General features: G+C 48.5%; 2 protein-coding genes across 2 annotated transcripts; both read right to left on the reverse strand.

Annotated features, from left to right (window-relative positions):
- Positions 1-997: 997 nt before the first annotated feature.
- LOC115409843 (gap junction beta-3 protein-like) lies at positions 998-1,723 on the reverse strand. The gene has a single exon (XM_030121118.1). The coding sequence runs from the start codon at positions 1,721-1,723 to the stop codon at positions 998-1,000; it is 726 nt and encodes a 241-aa protein (XP_029976978.1).
- Positions 1,724-3,890: 2,167 nt separating this feature from the next.
- On the reverse strand, positions 3,891-5,019 carry LOC115409844 (gap junction beta-4 protein-like). Its single transcript, XM_030121119.1, has 2 exons — positions 4,484-5,019; positions 3,891-4,119 (listed from the first exon to the last, which is right to left on the reverse strand). The coding sequence occupies exons 1-2, from the start codon at positions 5,017-5,019 to the stop codon at positions 3,891-3,893; spliced, it is 765 nt and encodes a 254-aa protein (XP_029976979.1).
- Positions 5,020-22,537: the final 17,518 nt, after the last annotated feature.

The raw sequence follows: 22,537 nt of genomic DNA on the forward strand, positions 1-22,537 counted from the left end.
TAAATAGCACACACGTTGTAAATTTTAGCACAAATGTAATGTAGAAATACGCTCACAACTCCCTAATCGCATGTAATCATTTATCCATTTGATGAAAAAGCAGTGCACGCTTTTATTTTGAAAGAACATATGTTAATTATCTATAAATATGGCAGGTGCACATAAAGGCGTCTCCCTGGCTTTATTCTACATGCAATTGTTCTCTTTTTGTAGGGATCTGTAGTTAACATTTATCACTTTAATCAAAAGTAAATAAATGCATGAGATTATCTGAACACTGAAAAACAACAGTGTGATATTTACAGTGGAAAAACATTGTAAAACCTGATCAGATTAAAATTAATGCAGGAAATATAGTTCAAGTAAGATTAAAAACTGGATTTTAATATAGAGTTTATTTTACTGTAGATTATAAATTTCAAACATGGATGTAAGAATTCAAACACAGCTGCGCAATGTTGGTATAAAATACTGAAAAAAACTTACAAATCAACTTACAAATGTCAGGAATTATATATTTTTAATAGGCTGATATAAAACATACACAAAATAGATAAACTATGGGGGAAATAAAAGCGTTTTCTAAAGGTTTCTGGACGTTTAAAGGTATACCATTGGTGCCACCAAGTGGAGAAAAGAAGGTAGTGAAGAAGCAGGTTTCAGGTTTTCCATTCAATAATTCACAATGACAAGAAGACAGTTACCAGTTTTTATTGAATCATAAGTTATTTCAGAAGGCATTTAAGTATTTATAACAGACAGGGCAAAAGTTGCATTTATATAGATGATGATCCATCATTTAATGAAGATACAGATATTTCATGGACTTTTTCCTGTTGTCTTGAGACAACAGCCAGAAAGTTTCTTGCTGAAAACAGACTGGATATAAGTTGGCGTCATCTGTCTCAGTTCACTGTGCTTTGAATTTGATTACATCTCACGAGAAACAGTCACAACGAGCCAACCTTTTCCAGCTGATCCGTGGCTCTGGCCGTCACTAGGCTGTGAGAGGCGGTTTGAGGCCGTTGCGGTCGGACTGAATCTTTCTGGACGAGGTTCGGACGGTGCCTCGCTGCTTCAGTTTCACCATCCGTCGGGCAATCAGATAGCAAATCTCACAGCAGCTGAGTATGATGCACAGAGCTGACGCCCCCACCATGAAGTAGGTGAAGACGGTCTTCTCGGTGGGCCGGGAGATGAAGCAGTCCACCACGTTGGGACAGGGGCTGACGTCGCACAGGACCTTCCTGGGGAGCTTGAAGCTGTCGTAGATGTAGTGGAGCAGGTACAGGAAGGTGATCTCGCAGCCGGTTTTGATGAAGAGGCTCAGCAGGTAGGTCCACCACAGGCCGCCGTGCTTCTGGCCCGGGTTGTCGTACAGCCGGGCGTTCTCGCCGTGCTTGGCCCGGTGCTTCCGCTCCCTGTCCTCCCTGTAGGCCACGTGCAGCACCACCATGAAGGACGGGCAGGTGACGAAGATGAGCTGGAGGGCCCAGAGGCGGATGTGCGAGATGGGGAAGAAGTAGTCGTAGCAGATGTTGGTGCAGCCGGGCTGGCGGGTGTTGCATTCGAAGTGTCCCTGGTCGTCGCTCCAGACCCGCTCGGCAGCCACGACGAAGACCAGCACCCGGAAGACGAAGACGACCGACAGCCAGATCCGTCCGAAGGCCGTGGAGTACTTATTGACCCCGCTGAGAAGACCCTGGAGAAAGTTCCAATCCATGACTCCGGCTTCGACTGGCTCTTTCTTTTTAAATCTCTGACTCGTTGAAAACTGTGGAGCTAGAACACAAAAAAGACAAAAGTAGAGTCAAGCAATCATTCGGAAAAGAAAAGTTTTTTATTATTACAAACCTGAGAAAAAAGTCAAACTTTTCTCTGTAAACTTTATCCGATAATGTAACAATAGGCTATATTTTGTTTCCAATATTTCTGTCTAAATGCATTTCTGTCTATATTTGGCCAAATGTAAACAATTACATGAATGTATCATGAATAAAAATAAAACCTTACCTTCTCTTCCACTCAGTCTATCATGATCCGTGTCTTGGAAACAGTCTTACTCTGGTCCAGCAGTTATCTTCGGTCAGCCTTTTCTCTGCAGCGGCACTCTGACATTGGCTGGCTGAAAGAAAAAGCTCCTGGCTGTAATCTAGAGGTGGGGCCACTTTTGGCAGCCTCTCAAAGCTGTCTTTAAATGTCCAACTTCGTAGGGAAAAAAAACACTTTATGATTGGAATTAATAAAGAGGGAAATTGGATTATTGAAATAGATCATCCATCAGGAATTTCTGAAATAGAAACACTTGTATTTTAGTTCTACATTCATGGTCTGATGGTCTTGCTGTTGGTGAACAGAAGAAGTTGAGTTGAACGCAAGTCATCAAAACGGATGGAGTGCAAATTCTGTATTAAATTGCTGTAGCATATTTCCTTTTGTTTGAGCAGAGTTATGGATAACTTGACGTCAATTATATACACTTTATGGATCGTTTCTCCTCAAAGTAATGATGGAATTGTGTAATCATAGCCTCTGTCTGATTGGTGTATAAATGCAGATATTTACCATCCAGGCTGTTTTTGGCATTAAAAAAAATATAGGAGACGCCAGTGGGTTTGCTAATATAACCAAGCCCAGCGGGAACCAGATTAACCTCGAACAACCATTAACAACCACTAGCACCAAACTCATACATTATCCCAGACAGCAAACTGGGAAACACTGAGAAAAAGGAGATGATTTGGAAAGAAAAGCAGTGATAAATTAAGAAAATACTCTGATCAAGAGATTGAAAAAAAACTTTTTTAAAGGCCAATTTTATAATGTTGAGATTACTCTTTTTGAAAATGATAAATAAATCAAAGTTCAAGACGGCAAACACACACGATCACGTTGATGGACAAAAGAATTCGCTTCGACTTCTCTAGATGAGTAAAGGTGATCAAGCAGAATAAATATTAAGACATTGCTTTTAAATATGTTTATCCACTCTGATTACCATATCTCTTATCAGTTATATTGAGCAACTGTGCTGTGGAGATTTCCTTTGTATGCCTTGGTTAATCAGGGCTTATTAAGGCCAACACCTCCCTGGTGTTTGACCAAGCTCTATTAATCTAACCCGCCGCAGAGATATGGAGAGATATAAGATGAGATATTGATTGTTCATTTACTCAGGTAAGAATGTGCTGCAGTCACCGCCTCGTTGGTACACTCAGTTATCTGATACTCTTCTTTACAGCTCGACTCTCCATCGCGATTATTTGGATTCAGAAGGAATGCAGGATGTGGCTTGTCTGAAATTCATTTTGTACATTTCAAGAGAAAATGCTTCATTTTTGCATTTTTCTCACTGAGAATCATTCTATAAAAGTTGCATATTTAAGTGACTTTGAGCGCTGTTGTTCTGACACCTGAAATGCAATGAAAGTTTTGCATTTTTTCTTAAAATCGTTGCTTAAATGGGCCTGTAGTGTAACTATGTCATTTCATTGTGTGCCATTCTGTTTTTGTCTATTACTTTTTGTAATATTTCAGTGTTAAGGTTTAATTGGATGACATGAGATATTTTTCCACAGGCTGCGACTTGGTAAAGAAAATCTTGCAAATACTTACATAGAAACATGTATATTTTAGACATTATAGTGTATGTTGTTTTTAATTTTGCGCTAAGCTCAATTCCTTGAAAAACAAGAAGAGCAAAATCACTCTTTTTTGGATCAAATCTTTATTTAAGGTGTCACAGTAAGTACATTCCCTTTTGTAAACAACATTTCCTACAAAATCACGACATTGCAGATGATTTCTTGTAATTCTCCTAACCTGAAGTGATTTCTGTCTCCTCTCCTGTGAATCGACCACACTGCATGCTGGGGCTGAACTACGTAGGTCTACATTGTCGTTAAGCAGATCTTTTCCTTCTCTTTGTAGTTTCCATTCTCGCTCATGTTGGTCGTGGTCATCATCCGGGCGTTCTCCCTCTCGAAGCGAGGTTCACCCCTCCTGCAGCACTCCCAGAACCTTTTCCCACACAGGTAGAACATTTCGCAGAGTGTGAGGACGATGCACACGAAGCTGGTCACCACCATGAAGACGGTGAATATTTTCTTCTCTGTGGGCCTGAGAAACACAAACGGGAATGTTTTACAGAGGATAGTGATTCCTCAATGCGTGAACATTTAGAACTGGGGTGTCAAACATAAGGCCTGTGGGCCAACAGTGCATAATGCAACAGCTATAGAAGTATTTTGGACATTTCACGATATTTTGCACCAAAAGGTTGCATTAAAATTTGCCTCATATTGGGATTGTAGTCATTTTTTTCAGGAATTCTTTGGTTTATCATGTATTCTTGACACGACTTCAAAAATAAAACTTTCAAGTTTAAATTTTAAGGCTGTTATGGCACTGGTTTAGCCCATTCAAGATGGGGTTTAACCCTGAACCAAAATGTAATTGACGCCCCTGATTCAGACCCTCTTACCTTGCGATGTAGCAGTCCACAACATGAGGACACGGTTCTTCCCTGCATTTCACCACCGGTGGGAAGAAGGTGGCCTCGTAGATGTGGAACAGCAGGAAGATGAACACGGCGTCCACCGTCATCTTGAACAGCAGGCTAAAGAAGTAGGTCCACCAGAGACCCCCGCGTTTCTTCCCCGTGTCGTCGTACAGAGGCACGCAGTCCTCTCCGTGCTTCAGCCGGCGCTTCCGTTCCCGGTCTTTCCTGTAGGACACGTGGAGGGTCACGAGGAGGGACGGACAGGTGACGAAGATCAGCTGGATGGCCCAGAGCCGCGTGTAGGAGACGGGGTAGTAGTGATCGTAGCACACGTTGTGGCAGCCGGGCTGGCGGGTGTTGCAGTCGAAGTCCTTTTGCTCGTCGCCCCAGACCTTTTCGCAAGCCACCAGAAACACCAAGAGTCTGAAGATGAAAACAATGGCGAGCCATATGCGACCGAACGCCGTGGAATATTTGTTCACCCCGCTGAGGAGGCCCTCCAGGAAGGCCCAGTTCATGCTGTGGTTTCAGGATCGGACCTTTAGAATGTGGCACACGCTCAGATTGCTCGGACGCACAAAGGCTCTTTTAGCGTACCTCATACTGCTTCCTTCAGTAGTTAAAGGGGAGGGAGGATACTGCACAAAGCAAACACAGACTCACTCTTTAGCACTCACTCCGAGAGGTGTTGAGAGCAAACAGTTCAAAGACTAATTCATCAGAGGAGCAGAGTGAAAAAGAGTCATTGGTAGAGACCATTCAACCTGACGGCAGCCCCTCAGAGGCATTTCAAGAGCTTTACCTGGACAAATGCATACAGATATTGATGAGAATCTTCTAATCTATGTTGATTATTGGACCGTGGTTATTTCTTTCTACCAACCAAAGCTGCAACTTACTCTGACATATATGTTTGATGAAATACATAAGTATTAATTTTCTCACGAAACTACATATTGTTATTAGAAGTAGACGTTAAAGGGGAAGAGAAACACACAGAATAGTCCTGATCTATGGAAAAAAGGGATAAAGACTTGTAATGCATACAATTTCTCATGAGAAAGAGAAATTATGAGACAAAACAAAACAAAAATAAACAAACACTGGTAGTGATTCAGAGGAGGAGAGGTTATCAATAGACTGACAGTAACACAAATTGGTGCAGGTGTGGACACTGTGGTGATGGACATCGATGTGGAGTGTGTGCGTGTGTGTGTGTGTGTGTGTGTGTGTGTGTGTGTGTGTGTGTGTGTTTGTGTGGAGATACATGAAACACAATGACTCATCTGTGCCGTCGGTTCAACCTGCATCACCCACAATGTGCACAGAAATGTAATCAGAAATAATGATTGTTCCTGTTGCTCTAAATGGTTTCATTTGAAAAGAAAGAATAAAAAAAGAGAGAGAGAGGAGCCACGGGACAGGAAGTAAACAGATCTTGGTGCCGGAGCTTTCTCTCTTTCTTTCTCCATTAACTTTGATGCTACAGCTGTATATTATGTCTGCATAGACATGCTTTAATCCATCCACTCTTTTCATGATATATGTCTACTGAGGCTCTCGTTAAATAAGTCATCTGGAGGGAACAAGCCTGTGCAGAATGAGCAGAAAAAATTCATGTCTAATTTACATATTAGACATATTAAAGCCGCTCATGAATTAGAATAAACCAGCAGGTTAATTCCAAATAAAGATTCCAGGTCCTTTAAAGGTGCATTAAGGAGTTTTACAACCTTAAAAATACTTATTTTCCACCATAAACATGTTACACATTTTTAATGATGTGTACAATGTGCCCTGACATATTCATTACAAGTACCTCTAACAGCGCTAAATTGTCACTTGAAAGTTGCAGTGCTGGTCCGGCTCCAGCATTTTTTTGGTGAGAATTTGAAAGCAATGACATAATGCGCGCTCCGGCTGGATAGGTTTCGATTTGTCCGCCATTACTCCGCCAGATGCTTAGTGAGCAACAGCTGAGCAGGAGCTTCCAGAAAGTAAGAACAGACTGGCTTCTAGCACTGCCACAGCTCCACACAGACTCCACCAGGCAAAGAAACTTAAATCTTACTTGAGCGCTTCTAAACGAGCGAAGAAGGAGTCCCCCTCTTCCGTGCACGCGAGCCACAGGGACGAGTTTTTCACTAAGCTGCGTTACGCCCAAGGCCTGCAGGGGGCGCTGTTTCGCATAAAACGTGCAAACTCCTCAATGCACCTTTAATGGTCATTTTAAAGCATAATTAACTTTTTTTTTTTTTTTTTTTTTTTTTTTTTTTAGAATTAAAAGTCCCATAGTGATAACCACCCCACCCTCCCCACCTCGCAAAGCAGCTCGGGATGCTCCGGCCCAGGACGAAGCAGCGAGAACCGCCACTGCTCTCAGCTCCTCCTCTTGAAGAACCAGGACCAGAGTCCACAGCCTCCACCTCCGGCTGCAGCCTCCGGTTCCTCACCTCGTCTGCTGGAGACTCTCTCACGGCCGTCACCGGGGTAGCAGGCGGGGAGGGGGTGCGGTGCGGGGTTCCTCGGCTCGGCCTGACCCCGGAACGTGACCTCGGAACCGGACCGATCCGCGCTGCGTCCCGCCCTGCCGTCACTCCGCGTGCCCGCCGGGTTACAACCCGGCCGTAGCCCGGGTCGGGCGGTGGGTTTAATGCTCGCTGAATGTCAGAACATGCTGGACTTAATAAACCACTTTATTGCAGAGTTGCAGTACATCCAGTTGTATCGTGCATGCACGCGCACATCACACACACACACGTTCACATAGTTTTCTTTTTCAATCTGTGTTTGGGTGAAAGCAGTCTCCAGTCTTTGCTGGTCAAGTCCAAGTCAAAGTTGTAAGTTAAAAAAATAATAATAATGATAATCAAGCCAAATGGAGAATCATCAAATTCATGATTCATGAATTGTGACTCGGTTCAAGAATCATGAACCGAGTTTGACTCGATTCCCAGTCATGTGACTGGAGTCTGACTCCGTTTCTATGGTAACTCTTTGATGCTTTGATCACCAGAGCTCTGCCTGCAGCCAGTCTGAACTGGATTTCATTTTAAACTTTTGTGACGTCCGGTGCAGACGGAGCATCTTCCTGTGCAGAATTATCATCCACCCGTGGTTGCTGAGCTGAATTTTGACTTCAAATTCTTGCTGAATTTAAGCTGGCCAGGTCGTTCGACGGAGGACAGCCCTTCAGGACCAACTGGTCACTGAGAAATGTAAGAACCTTGTCTTTAAAGGGGCTGTATCATGCTTTTTTAGCTAGTTCAAACCCGAGAAATGGCATTAACATGGTGATAGTTTATTTTTCGCTCTAAGGAAAAGTCATTTTGTGTGAAATAAAAGATTTTCTGGGGCTAATTCTGAAACCCAGAAGAGAAAACGCTCTGTTTCACTGATAATCCCGCCTCTCTTCCTGTGGACTTTGACTGACAGCATATTTTAGCCAATCAGCACTTCAAAACAAATACGCTGGCTAGTTTTAGCTCTTTATCTCTAGCTTCTTTACAAGCAAAGACACGTGAAAACGTCTTTTCCTGTTAGAAACTCGCCAAGCGCTTGCTTAATTGTTGCTTTCAGGCAATGGTTAAAGTTTATCTCCGTAATCGGAGATGCAAAAAGCAGCAACGCTGATTGCCGAGGGCCTGCGGAAGGGGGGCTCAGGGGAGCCATCTTCACCGTGTGACGTGAACGTGGGAAACAGAGCGTTTTGGGGAGGGGAGGGGCTGCCTCTCTGAGCAGCAGAAACACGAGGAAAGCTCAAACACACAGGCACGAAGGAAAAAAAAAACACTTTGGGGGTGAGTATATAACTATATAACAAGGTTAAAACATACAAAAAGTGAATTTTGCATGTGAATTTGCCCTTTAAAGGTGCTGTAGGCAGGATTTTGCTAGTCAATGCTAATTTTTCTGTGTTTTCTTTGGATTAAATGTCAGAGTATCCATTGATAATCCTTTAGGAGTGCAGCATAACTGCACTACCGCGAGGGCGCAGCGTTTCCATCTGTCTCTGTTCTGAGCTGAAAAGGAATCTCGACAGCTCCAGGTATCTTTGACTAATCAGAAGAGCCCATGAGGCTCTAACCGTGATTGGTCGAGGGGCGTTTGTCGCACGTTCTTGTGTGAGGGGCTTAACTTGCGTAAGGGCGTGATGTCAGAGAAAACAGGACAGGATTGGCTGTGCTGGGTTTCAAATGGCCATCGTAAATGGGTCAAATCGCCATCTTGCTTAGGTAAACCAAAGCAAGATGGCAGAGATGCCGAATCCTGCCTACAGCACCTGTTGTGTTAATAATAACCTAATGTTTCACATTATTACTGGAAATATAAAACAAAAGTGTTTTACACCAATGTTTTGTGAATTGGCAACAATCCACAACAACTTTAATGGCTTTTACTGTTTCATTTTGCTCATATTGTTAGATTTAGCAGATTTGTATGTGTGAGGCAGGTGTATTTGGACATTTGTGAAAACAACCGATGTATTTAAATGGACATTGTACAGAAAGAGTGTCTGAATTTAAGTTTTTAGGAGTATTCATCGACAAAAAGTTGAAATGGAAGTCACATATTGGACATGTAAAGAAGAAAATATGTAGAAATATAGGTGTGATGAGTAAAGTTAAGCATTTGTTAAATTATAATGCACTGAGAATATTATACTGTTCTTTAATTTTACCGTATTTGATATATTGTTTGGAGGTTTGGGGTAATTCATATCCTGCTCATCTCTTACCCTTAGTTATTTTACAAAAGAGGGTTCTTAGAATAATTAATAAGGCCGCTTCATAAGAGCATACAACAAAACTATTTCTGAAGTCAGGACTATTAAAATTGAAGGATTTAATTGTTTTACAAACATTAATAGTCATGTATAAAGCAAAAAGATGCCTGCTACCTTGTGGTTTCCAAACACTTTTTACTTTGAATAGTGAAACAAGTAGAAGAAATCTTGATTTTAAACATAATTCTGCAAGAAGGACTCTTAAAGGAATGTGTGTATTTGTCGCGGGTGTGGGAAAATGAAATTCGTTTGAAAAAGATGTGAAACAATGTTCAAACATCTTGCAGTTTGAACATTGTTACGTTTAAAGAAAAAATATTTAACATTTATGCAAAGGAGCAATAATAATGATGTGACTGATCTGTAGATTGATTGTGACCATCTGATGTTTTTTTGTTGTTGTTTTCCTGTTTGAGTTTGGAAAAAAAACTGGTGTAAGAGTTAAAAAGACTTATTCTTCATCCTACTCCCGTTCTTGTACATGGGATGTGTGTATTTTGTGTTTTTATAAATTGTATCCATTTATTGATTTTTTTCCCCATGCATTCCCCTGGAAAAGAATAAATAAAATTAAATGTATTTAATGTATTTACAGCAATCCTCCAAGATGAACCAGCTTGGACCGATTGGGCGAAACCGGCGAAAGTCAAACGTGCGCCCAGGATATGAGCCCTACTGTCCCCCCCGACAGATGCGCCAGCCGAGCCCCCTGCAGGAGCTTCCTGCAAGCCTCCAGCAGGAGCCCCACCCAGGGCCCCAGCAGCAGCCCCACCCGCAGGGGCCCCGGGCACATTCCCGGCGAGAGCCCCGCGTGCGCCCGGGGTACGAGCTCTATGTTTGCCCCCAGCAGAAGCCCCGCTCAGGTTTGATTTTTTGATTTTGATTTGATTTATTTATTTCATTCATTGAAATAAAACAAAAGGTGAATGCAACATACTTGCATCTACATACTTCAGCACAGATATGTTGAATGAAAAGGTACAGAAAGAAGCAAAAGCTTATAATATCTGCCCCTCATCAGTTCAGAATCCTTTACACTTCCCGTGTGCGCGCTGCATACAATACATAACAAAGAAACAAGTTGTCTTCATACAACACAAATTTCAAAGTCATCCTACATGGCGGCTTTGTTATCTATTCATCAAAGCCAGTTTCACGCTCTTTTTAAAACAATGGATGGATTTTGAGGTTTTGATTTCACACTCAAGGCTATTCCATAGATGAACACCCTGGACTGAGATAAACCTTTCCTTTGGTTTGGTTCTAAACTTTGGTTTGCAAAAAAAATCTGTTCCTCTTAAATTCTACTTACTTTCCCTCTTTTTGAATCTGTTTTGCAGATTTTCTGGTAATATTTTCTGGTGAGCTTTATACATACATTTGAGAACGTTAAATTCAACCAATTCATTAAATTTTTATGTTCCTAATTGTATAAAAATTGGATTTGTATGAGCTCTGTATCCACTTCCATTTACAACATGAAGAGCTCGTTTCTATAAAATGCAAATTGGAGCAATGTAGGTTTTACAAGCATTTCCCCACACTTCAATACAATAAGTCAAATGTGGAATTATTAAGAAATTTTACGACAGTAACAAAGCATTCTTATTGAGAAACTCTTTAACCTTGTGTAATACAGCAATAGTTTGGGATAATTTTGTTTTAACATGTTCTATGTGTGATTTCCATGTTAAATGTTCATCAATTAAAACACCTAAAAACTTGATTTCATGCACTCGTTCGATCTCTAACCCTTGAATAGAAAGTCTTGCACCAATATCTTTATCTTTACAAGTAAAGACCATACATTTTGTCTTGTTAATGTGTATGGATAGTTTGTTAGCATTAAACCAGTGTAATATGTTCTGAAACTCATTTTCCGCTGTTTGTAACACCTCATTTAGGTTTTTTTCGCGTGTAAGACAATGTGGTATCGTCTGCAAATAAAATACCTTTTAGTACATTTGAAACAGACACAAGATCATTCACAGAGAGGAGAAAGAGAATTGGTCAGAGGACTGATCCCTGGGTGCCCCTCAAGTTATATTGCAAAAGTTAGATTTTGTGTCATTAAGATCCACAAACTGACTTCGATCTTTTAGGTAACTTGTGACCCATTGAAGTGCGACCCCTCTGATGCCATATTTCTATAATTTTTGCAGAAGTATCTCATGGTCTAATGTATCTAATGCTTTCTGAAGATCGGCAAAGATGCTTACTAAAAATTGTTATTGTCCATAGCATTGGTGATTTCTTCAGTCAGCTCCATTAATGCTGTTGCAGTTGAATGATCTGCATGAAAACCATACTGGATGTGACTTAAATTTTTGTATTTTTCAATAAATTTATTAATTGTAATCACAATTTCTCTAATACCTTTGAAAATTGTGATAGCAAAGCCACGGGTCTGTAATTTGAAAAAAAAAAAAACATTTTTATTACCTTTATTACCAGGTCCCCAGCAGCAGCCCCACCCGCAGGGGCCCCAGCCACATTCCCGGCGAGAGCCCCGCGTGCGCCCGGGGTACAAGCTCTATGTTTGCCCCCAGCAGAAGCCCCGCCCAGGTTTGATTTTTTGATTTTGATTTGATTTATTTATTTCATGCATTGAAATAAAACAAAAGGTGAATGCAACATACTTGCATCTACATACTTCATCACAGATATGCTGAATGAAAAGGTACAGAAAGAAGCAAAAGCTTATAATATCTGCCCCTCATCAGTTCAGAATCCTTTACACTTCCCGTGTGCGCGCTGCATACAATACATAACAAAGAAACAAGTTGTCTTCATACAACACAAATTTCAAAGTCATCCTACATGGCGGCTTTGTATCTGTTCATCAAAGCCAGTTTCACGCTCTTTTTAAAACAATGGATGGATTTTGAGGTTTTGATTTCACACTCAAGGCTATTCCATAGATGAACACCCTGGACTGAGATAAACCTTTCCTTTGGTTTGGTTCTAAACTTTGGTTTGCAAAAAAAATCTGTTCCTCTTAAATTCTACTTACTTTCCCTCTTTTTGAATCTGTTTTGCAGATTTTCTGGTAATATTTTCTGGTGAGCTTTATATATACATTTGAGAACGTTAAATTCAACCAATTCATTAAATTTTAATGTTCCTAATTGTATAAAAATTGGATTTGTATGAGCTCTGTATCCACTTCCATTTACAACACAAAGAGCACGTTTCTGTAAAATGCAAATTGGATCAAAGCCACGGGTCTGTAATTTCAAAAATCATTCTTATCACCTTTATTACCAGGTCCCCAGCAGAAACCCCACCCAGGGCCCCAGCAGCAGCCACATTCAGGGCCCCAGCAACATTCCCGGCGAGAGCCCTGTGTGCGCCCAGGGTACGAGGTCTACATTCATCCCCACCAGAAGCTCCACCCGGGCCCCCAGCAGGAGCCCCCACCAGACGCCCAGCAGAAAAATCCTGTTCGTCCCGAGCTGGGGCCACACGCACATTCCCGGAAGCAGCCCCGTATGCGCCCAGGGTTTAAGCCCTACATGTGCCCCCACCAGAAGACCCGCCCATGCCCCCAGCAGTAACCCTACCCAGGCCCCGAGCAGCAGCCCCCTTCAGGTCCCTCATCCCCATAGCAGCAGCCCCCCTCAGGCCTCTCAGGCCCCTCAGCCCCCAGCAGCAGCCCCCCTCAGGCCCCCAGCAGCATCCCTCCTCAGGCCCTCAGCAGCAGCACCACTCAGGCCTCTCAGGCCCCTCAGCCCCCAGCAGCAGCCCCCCTCAGGCCCCCAGCAGCATCCCTCCTCAGGCCCTCAGTAGCAGCACCACTCAGGCACCTCAGTCCCCTAGCAGCAGCCTCCCTCAGGCCCCCAGCAGCAGCCTCTCTCAGGCCCCCAGTAGCAGCCCCTCTCAGGCCCCTCAGGCCCCCAGTAGCAGCCTCCCTCAAGCCCCCAGCAGCAGCCTCTCTCAGGCCTCCAACAGCAGCCTCTCTCAGGCCCCCAACAGCAGCCTCTCTCAGGCCCCCAGTAGCAGCCTCCATCAGGCCCCCAGCAGCAGCCCCTCTCAGGCCCCGAGTAACAGCCTCCCTCAGGCCCCCAGCAGCAGCCCCTGTCAGGCCCCGAGTACCAGCCTCCCTCAGGCCCCCAGTAGCAGCCCCTCTCAGGTGCGCAGCAGCAGCCCCCCTCAGCCCCCAGCAGCAGCCTCCATCAGGCCCCCACCAGCAGCCCCTCTCAGGCCCCCAGTAGCAGCCTCCCTCAGGCCCCCAGTAGCAGCCTCCATCAGGCCCCCAGCAGCAGCGCCCGTCAGACCCCCAACAGCAGCCTCCATCAGGGCCCCGGCAACAGCCCCTCTCAGGCCTCCAGTAGCAGCCTCTCTCAAGCCCCCAGCAGCAGCCTCCCTCAGGCCCCCAGCAGCAGCCGCCCTCCGGCCCCTCGGGCCCCCAGTAGCAGCCTCCCTCAGGCCCCCAGCAGCAGCGCCCCTCAGGCCCCCAACAGCAGCCTCCATCAGGCCCCCACCAACAGCCCCTCTCAGGCCTCCAGTAGCAGCCTCTCTCAGGCCCCCAGCAGCAGCCTCCCTCAGGCCCCCAGCAGCAGCCGCCCTCCAGCACGTCGGGCCCCCAGCAGCAGCCTCCCTCAGGCCCCCAGCAGCAGCCCCTCTCAGGCCCCCACCAGCAGCCCCTCTCAGGCCCCTCAGGCCCCCACTAGCAGCCTCCCTCAGGCCCCCAGCAGCAGCCTCCCTCAGGCCCCCAGCAGCAGCCTCTCTCAGGCCCCCAGCAGCAGCCTCTCTCAGGCCCCCAGCAGCAGCCTCCCTCAGGTCCCCAGTAGCAGCCTCCCTCAGGCCCCCAGCAGCAGCCTCTCTCAGGCCCCCAGCAGCAGCCGCTCTCCAGTCCCCACCAGCAGCCCCTCTCAGGCCCCTCAGGCCCCCAGTAGCAGCCTCTCTCAGGCCCCCAGCAACAGCCGCCCTCCGGCCCCCACCAGCAGTCCCTCTCAGGCCCCTCAGGCCTCCAGCAGCAGCCCCTGTCAGGCCCCGAGTACCAGCCTCCCTCAGGCCCCCAGCAGCAGCCGCTCTCCAGTCCCCACCAGCAGCCCCTCTCAGGCCCCTCAGGCCCCAGCAGCAGCCTCCCACAGGCCCCCAGCAGCAGCCTCCCTCAGGCCCCTAGCAGCAGCCGCCCTCCGGCCCCTCGGGCCCCCAGTAGCAGCCTCCCTCAGGCCCCAGCAGCAGCCCCACTCAGGCCCCTCAGGCCCCCAGCAGCAGCCCCACTCAGGCCCCTCAGGTCCCCAGCAGCAGTTCCACTCAGGCCCCTCATGCCCACAGCAGCAGCCTCTCTCAGGCCCCCACCAGCAGCCCCTCTCAGGCCCCCAGTAGCAGCCTCCCTCGGGCCCCCAGCAGCAGCCTCTCTCAGGCCCCCCGCAGCAGCCTCTCTCAGGCCCCCAGCAGCAGCCTCTCTCAGGCCCCCAGCAGCAGCCTCCCACAGGCCCCCAGCAGCGCCTCCCTCAGGCCCCCAGCAGCAGCCGCCCTCCGGCCCCTTGGGCTCCCAGTAGCAGCCTCCCTCAGGCCCCAGCAGCAGCCCCACTCAGGCCCCTCAGGCCCCCAGCAGCAGCCCCACTCAGGCCCGTCAGGCCCCAGCAGCAGCCCCACTCAGGCCCCTCATGCCCCCAGCAGCAGCCTCCCTCAGGCCCCAGCAGCAGCCTCTCTCAGGCCCCCACCAGCAACCCCTCTCAGGCCCCTCAGGCCCCCAGCAGCAGCCCCACTCAGGCCCCTCATGCCCCCAGCAGCAGCCTCCCTCAGGCCCCCAGCAGCGGCCTCTCTCAGGCCCCCAGCAGCAGCCCCTCTCAGGCCCCTCAGGCCCCCAGCAGCAGCCCCACTCAGGCCCCTCAGGCGCCCAGCAGCAGCCCCACTCAGGCCCCTCAGGCCCCCAGCAGCAGCCCCAATCAGGCCCCTCAGGCCCCCAGCAGCAGCCCCACTCAGGCCCCTCATGCCCCCAGCAGCAGCCTCCCTCAGGCCCCCAGCAGCAGCCTCTCTCAGGCCCCCACCAGCAGCCCCTCTCAGGCGACCAGCAGCAGCCCCACTCAGGCCCCTCAGGTGCCCAGCAGCAGCCCCACTCAGGCCCCTCAGGCCCCCAGCAGCAGCCCCACTCAGGCCCCTCATGCACCCAGCAGCAGCCTCCCTCAAGCCCCCAGCAGCAGCCTCTCTCAGGCCCCCAGCAGCAGCCTCTCTCAGGCCCCAAACAGCAGCCCCTCTCAGGCCCCCAGCAGCAGCCCCACTGCCTCAGGCCCCCAACAGCAGTCTCCCTCAGGCCCCTCAGGTCCCCAGCAGCAGCCCTCCTCAGGCCCCAGCAGCAGCCTCCCACAGGCCCCCAGTAGCAGCCTCTCTCAGGCTCCCCGTAGCAGCCTCTCTCAGGCCCCCAGCAGCAGCGCCTCTCAGGCGCCCAGCAGCAGCCCTCCTCAGGCCCCAGCAGCAGCCTCCCACAGGCCCCCAGCAGCACCCTCCCTCAGGCCCCCACCAGCAGCCCCACTCAGGCCCCTCAGGCCCCCAGCAGCAGCCCCACTCAGGCCCCTCATGCCCCCAGCAGCAGCCTCCCTCAGGCCCCCAGCAGCAGCCTCTCTCAGGCCCCCACCCGCAGCCCCTCTCAGGCCCCTCAGGCCCCCAGCAGCAGCCTCTCTCAGGCCCCCAACAGCAGCCCCACTCAGGCCCCTCCGGCCCCCAACAGCAGCCCCTCTCAGGCCCCCAGCAGCAGCCCCGCTCAGGCCCCTCAGGCCCCCAACAGCAGTCTCCCTCAGGCCCCTCAGGTCCCCAGCAGCAGCCTCCCTCAGGCCCCCAGCAGCAGCCTCCCTCAGGCCCCCAGCAGCAGCCTTCCACAGGCCCCCAACAGCAGCCCCTCTCTGGCCCCTCAGGCCCCCAGCAGCAGCCCCCCTCAGGCCCCTCACGCCCCCAGCAGCAGCACCCCCCCAGGCCCCAAGCAGCAGCCAAAAATCTGTAAATATTGATTGTTTTCCTGATATCTGCATTAAGAAAATGTAAAAAAAAAATAAAATAAAATAAACAAAAAAAAAAAAAAACAAATCTTGAAGAATCTGTCTTTGATAAGTGCAGTTTGCATGCTCACATGTTGTAAAAGGAGTCTGAAGAACTTATTCAGCCCTACACCTCAATTTCTTTTGCACTGTAGACACACACCAGACTAATGAAGCTAATGTACCACGTCTACACATATTTACATGTCTCTGACCTGGTAAAGATGCTCTGGCACCATTCAAGAAATATATTAAAATATTAACTGTACATCGATACAAGAACAAACATTACTGAACATCAACATCATGTTACCTTGTTGATAGTAAAGTTCTTTATGGCCACTTTTCAGAACAAACTAACTAATTTACTTATTTACCATCAACCTCCATCTGACACATGAAGCACTAATTGAATTATGCACAACAGTGTCTTCATAAATCACAACAGACATAGTTACTAAACGTAACTACAGTTCTACGAGTGTGTGCGTGACCACCTACGGGCTTCGCTATTGACACTCTCCGTGGCGCGCTCGCCCAACTTCCTTCTTCTGAACAGCCTAGGAGAAACAGAAGCAGGCTAGCTGGGATCGCAGGTAGGTTGGCACGCACACATTCGTAGAACTGAAGTTACGTTTAGTAACTGTAATTTCTACTTCGTGTGATGCTTAGCCCACCTACGGGTTTCACTATTGGTACACTACCAAGGCGAGGATAAATGTAACCCCAACTGGAAAGGCTGACAAGATTGGCGGAAGCAGGCAGGCCATAAGCCCAGTACCGCCACACCAAACCCCTGAGACACCAGCAGCAAGCAGCCTCGCACCGAGGCACCTACCGCAGACGTGTCTGATAAGCACCGTAACACAACGGCACACATATGCCGGCCAGGACACTCAGAGTCACAACGGCAGGCAAAAGGACCACACAAGTCCTGAATCCCACCAGGGAAGCAGTAGCCGGCCTTATCAAGAACCAACACAGTTAAGCGACAGAACTCCTGTTCTTGCTGAAAACTGACATGGCCAGAGTCTGCGCACATATCCATCAGATAGGAGTGCACAAATCAGGGGGCAGAGGCCCAAGAGGCGGCCTGGCAGATGTCACCCACCGTGACACCTCTGCCCAGAGCCGCAGAAGCGGCAACGCCCCGCGTAGAATGAGCGCGAATTACCGCGGGCGGCGGGCGGTTCCGTGCCTCATAGGCAGTCGCAATAGTGCCACTGACCAAACCGCACAAACAGCTGGCCCGTAGTGTGAAAACCAGCCGTGCGCTCAATGTAGCAACGCAGAGCCCTGACTGAACACAACAACCGCAGCCAAGGGTCGTCCACTGATAAACCAGGTGAGGAGCAAAGTGCCCTGATCCGGATCACTCTCGACCAAAAGTCTGAAGTGATCACCTTGGGATGAAAAGCCGGGTTAGGCCAAAGGTGAACCTGTCCTGACTGAAGGCCATGCAGGAAGGGTGGACCGACAGGGCGCAGAGATCCCTAACCCTCTTGGCAGACGCCAGCACCAAAAGGAGGACAGCCTTGAAGGAGAGAAAGCAGAAATACGCTTGCTCCAAAGGCTCGAAAGGGGGTCCCCTCAGACCGTCCAGCACAGCGTGGAGGTCCCACGGGGGAACTACAGGCCTCAGTCGACACGCCCCTCGCAGAAACCGCTTCACCAGTGGGTGACTGCACTCCGAAAAATGGCCAAATCATTCATGGCTCGTCGTGATGGCCGACACAAACACCGCAAGAGTGGATGTAGTGCGGCCGCTATCCAGCAAAGCCTGTAGAAATTCCAGCACCCCACCGACGGTGCAGGAGACAGGGTTCAGACCCCTCTCCAAGCACCACTACGCAAAGAGGTGCCACAGAGACCTGTAAGCCTTGACAGTGGAGGGGGCCCTGGCACTCTGAATGGTGGACACCGCAGCCGGGGGGGAGATCTAGTCCAACTAGTCTCACCCTCTCAGCATCCAGGCCAAGAGTCTCCTGCCCAGGATGGGGTGGGACCGGAGGGTGCCCCCTGCCTGCAGCAAGGCGTCAGATTCGTCGAGGATCGGCCAAGGATCCCCGACAGCCAGCTGAACCGAGTCCGGGAACCACCTGGTGCTCGGGGTGTCCGGGGCCACCACTAGCACGTGGAGGCCCTGCACCCTCACCCTGCGCAGCAACGGAGTCAAGAGGCGGGTCGGAAGAAAGGCATACAGGAAGCCCGGAGGCTAGACTCTGTGAGCGAAAGCGTCCACCCCGAGAGGGGGTTCGTCTGATGACCTGAGCTAGAACTAAAGTGGGCACAGTGCGTTCTCTACACTGGCAAAAAGGTTTGCTGTGTGGGGGCTGAACCTGCACCAGATTTGGGATACCACTCGGGCTCAGGCTCCACTCGTCGGGTTGTGGGCCTCCCTGAGACATTCTGTCCGCGCCAACGTTGAGAACCCCGAGCACGTGTGGAGCTTTGAGAGAGGACAGGTGCCGGTCCACCCACAACAGGATCTCCACCGCTTTGCGATGCAGGGAGGGAGATCTCGTCCCCCCCTGTCTGTTCAGATAAGCCACCACTGTGGTGTTGTCTGACCTGACCAACACAGGACTACCCCGCAGCCTGGGCTGGAAATGGAACAGCACGTCCTGCACCGCAGTCATTTCCAGCACGTTGATGTGGATGGGCGTGGAGTCCAAGGCACCGCCTAACGCGAGGTGGCCTAGTGTGCCTCCCCAACCTGTGAGAGACGCATCCGTGAACACCTCAACGTGATGCGGGACGCAGCCCATGGGGACTCCCTGCTGGACGAGAACCGGATCCAGCCAGAACAGGAGATCCTCTCATGCCTGGGGCGGGACCGAGACCTTCCTGAGCCTGTCCCACATCCCCAAAAGGCGGAGGCAACTGAACCATCGCTGGAGCCTGCGCATGTCCAGAAGGTCCAAGTGAACCACGGGGTGGGCCGCAGCCATCATCCCCAGAACGGTCCTGACCCGGTGGACCTGAACCGCAAGCAATGCGATCAGGGACCTCAGGAGTGACAGGAGAGAGGCTCGCCTCCCCTCAGAAAGGTAAGCCGTCATGGTGAGGTCATCCAGCTCCAGGCCCAGATACGCTATCTGCTGAGCTGGAACGAGCGCTCTTGTTTCTGTTCACCACGAACCCAAGAAGTTCGATGTGGTGCAGGACCAGAGCCGTGTGCTCCACGGCCAGTCATCGATGTAGGTGAGGATCCTCAGACCTCAATGACAGACAGGCTCCAGCGCGGCCTCGACACACTTGGTGAAGGTGCGCTGAGCGAGAGAGTAGCCGAAGGGGAGAGGGTTGTATTGAAAACACCAATCTCCCACGGCGAATCTGAGGAACTTCCTGTGCCTCCTCAGAATGGGGATGTGAAAATAAGTGTCTGTGAGATCGACTGATGTCATCCAGTCCCCGGGCCGGATGCTCTCCAGGAGGTGCCTGACCGTCAGCATGCGGAACCTCCTGGTGGCAACATGAGTGTTCAGGACCCGCAGGTCCAGAATGGGTCTCACTCCACCTTTTTTCTTGGGAACCAACAAATAAGGGGAGTAGAAACCCGAGTGCGCCTCCTCTACACTCAACTCCCTTATTGCGCCCCGGCGTAGGAGTGAGGACACCTCCTCCTCCAGAGCAGCCACCCCCGAATGGCATGAGAGCCGCTTGCGGAGGATTCCGTTGAAAGGAGGCGGGCAACATGCGAACTGTAGAGCATAACCGCATCTCAATGCCAGCATGATCCCGGCATCATGAAACTCCCCTGCGCCCCCTCGGAGAAGCGAGGCTGGAGGGTAAGGAAAGGGTGCGCTCGGCGCTCCCCACCGAGCGGTGGGCAGACAGCACGAGCATTTAACATCTGTATTTGAATACTTCTGAGTGCCATAAAGTCAATGAATTTGGCAACATTATGGATATTGTGGTTTGATAAAAGCACGTCAGTGTAACCTGTCGATCATTTCGACATGTCAGTCATATTGCAGATATCACAGATAGAGCAGGTATGTGAAAAAAAAATACCTGCAGATGGAGGAAAGCATCATGACTTACAATAACTTCAGCAGTCATTGTACACCCGCAGTGTGTCATTTCCGCCTGAAGGCCCTGCTGATGTATCGACCCACATGAGGAAGGAGGTTGGCCGGCCAGCCTTTCATTCCTACAATGGATGATACCACGGCTGGGGAGGTAGACAACCACATATGCCAGAAATCAAGTATTCCTTTGGGTTTGGACCACAGACTGTATAATGCGGTTTAAATATTGCCTGCGCTTGTCTGTCTGAAGCCGGATAATCAGATTTGTCTCTATTAGATAACCCAGCAGTTGATATTCACTTCTGAGACTACTTAGGTAAAAGTTGCGCCTGTGTCTACAGCGGTGGAGTGTGAGAGATCTGGGTAAACCGAGAGAACCATCACATACTCTTCAGTTTGGTGCATCAAGCTGGAGTAGAAAATTGCAGCGATGAGTGCAGGTTCAATTTATATCAAATTAGACATCTCATGGCAATTTTTGCATGGAAAAAAATCAAACGATCAAGCATGGACAAGGAAGGGAGACAGTGCAAATGAAAAACCAAAATGGAAAAAACCTTAGCAGGACCAGGAATAGAGGTGGTAGTTTTCTACTGCACAGCTTGGGGTTAGTGGATAATAAGTGAGACGAAGATAGTACAAAGAATTCTTTATGAACTTGCAATTTTGTCCGATCACCATAACTTGACATAATGGCAAGGTTATGCAAAATTCACAGATTGGTAGAATTTACATTAATTATTGAAATTGCTGCTTTGCAACTTTCTAGAAGGACAGATTTCCTATCAGAGTGTCTTAATTAGTCTTAATTAAGAGTCTAATGAAGAGGGGAAAAAAAGGTCCTTTTTTCTGGCTCACCAAAATAAAGTCATATTTTTATTGAGGAAAAACTAAATATGCATGTGAAAATTGCGTGTATCCTATTGATGTTGGGTGTCTAATTTCAGAGAAGTGTTACAGAATAGATTAAGTCTTTTAATTCATGTATTTTCTCTGTGTTTAAAGCGGAAGCAGTTTTTCTGGGCACAACTCGACGGTTCTGTCGGGTGAGCAGGGTCACAAACTGAGACAGACTCCAAACATCTGCAGAACAGATTTCCCTCCTAAAACATAACATGACAACGCGCGGCTCTCCCTCCTCTGTTCGTTAGTTCCCCGTAGAGAGGAGCTGCTTCCCGGGGTGAGGTGGACCGGTTCCTCCCTTCCCTCCACCCACATTTTGACTGTCCTCTCCGGGAGGAAAGAGACGCGCTCCTCGGTTGGAACGACGAGCCACCGCTGTTTTGGATTAACTGGTCACACTGTGAACTGGTGACTGACTTCCCGTAGCATCAACGCTACTGACCAGACGCGACAGGAAGTCGGTCACCGGGTAACAAGGATACCATTTTATCTGAAACACCACTTGCCTTAGCCACCTAGCTTGCTAACTCATCAGCGCTCGTTTAGTATCAAACTGACGTCTGCTCGTTTGTGCCCTAAATCGTGAATTTCCTTCAAACTTCAGCTCACAATATCTGCTGTCAATGTGACATTTCCTCAAGTTTTTGTTAAAGTTGATAGCAGAAAAAAGACAGACTGTACTACCAATGTAAGCACACTCAATGGCGTCATTTCTGGTTTCCTTCAAAATAAACGTCAGCCCTGCTGTAGAATAGTGTTGCAAGTGGATATATTAACATCTTTAATATGGGTAAATCTTTGATGTTTCATGGTTGTTTCTAGTTTTATCCTTTAAATATGCTGCGCTTGACTTTGATTAGATATTTTGTTCTAAAGAAAATTGAAATTCTCCTTGCTGCTCAACAGGACAGATGCTCTGCCTTCAGTGAGAATGTGATGGGTTCAAATGCTTCTGTGTGGAGTTTGTATGTTCTTCCCGTGTGTGACTTTCCTCTGGACACGCTGCTTTCTTTTCAGAGTATAAAAACATCTATTTGAGGTTAATCAGTGTCCGTCAATTGCCTTTAAACATGAACGTGAGTGTGTGGTTGTCTGTCTTGTGGATGGATGGACACTGCACGCCACACAGTGTATGAACCCATGATAATCTTGCTATGAGGCAAGTACACTAACTCCCTGTGCATTAGAAAAGGTTAAAATATTTATAAATTCAGGTTTACGTTTAGCATGTACTATTAGTTAGGCACTTACATTTCAATTTAGTGCAGTTAAAGAAGTTGATCAAATTTTAAAATACACTTTATGTATACACTTCCGTCAGTCTACCCCA

The sequence above is a fragment of the Salarias fasciatus genome, chromosome 22, assembly GCF_902148845.1.
Source record: "Salarias fasciatus chromosome 22, fSalaFa1.1, whole genome shotgun sequence".
Lineage (NCBI taxonomy): Eukaryota > Metazoa > Chordata > Actinopteri > Blenniiformes > Blenniidae > Salarias > Salarias fasciatus.

Excerpts from the sequence above, each read along its gene's own strand:
- LOC115409843 (XM_030121118.1), bottom strand. The coding sequence starts at position 1,723 with ATGGATTGGAACTTTCTCCAGGGTCTTCTCAGCGGGGTCAATAAGTAC.
- LOC115409844 (XM_030121119.1), bottom strand. The coding sequence starts at position 5,019 with ATGAACTGGGCCTTCCTGGAGGGCCTCCTCAGCGGGGTGAACAAATAT. Across the intron at positions 4,120-4,483 it reads GTGGACTGCTACATCGCAAG|GCCCACAGAGAAGAAAATAT; the intron begins GTAAGAGGGTCT and ends TGTGTTTCTCAG.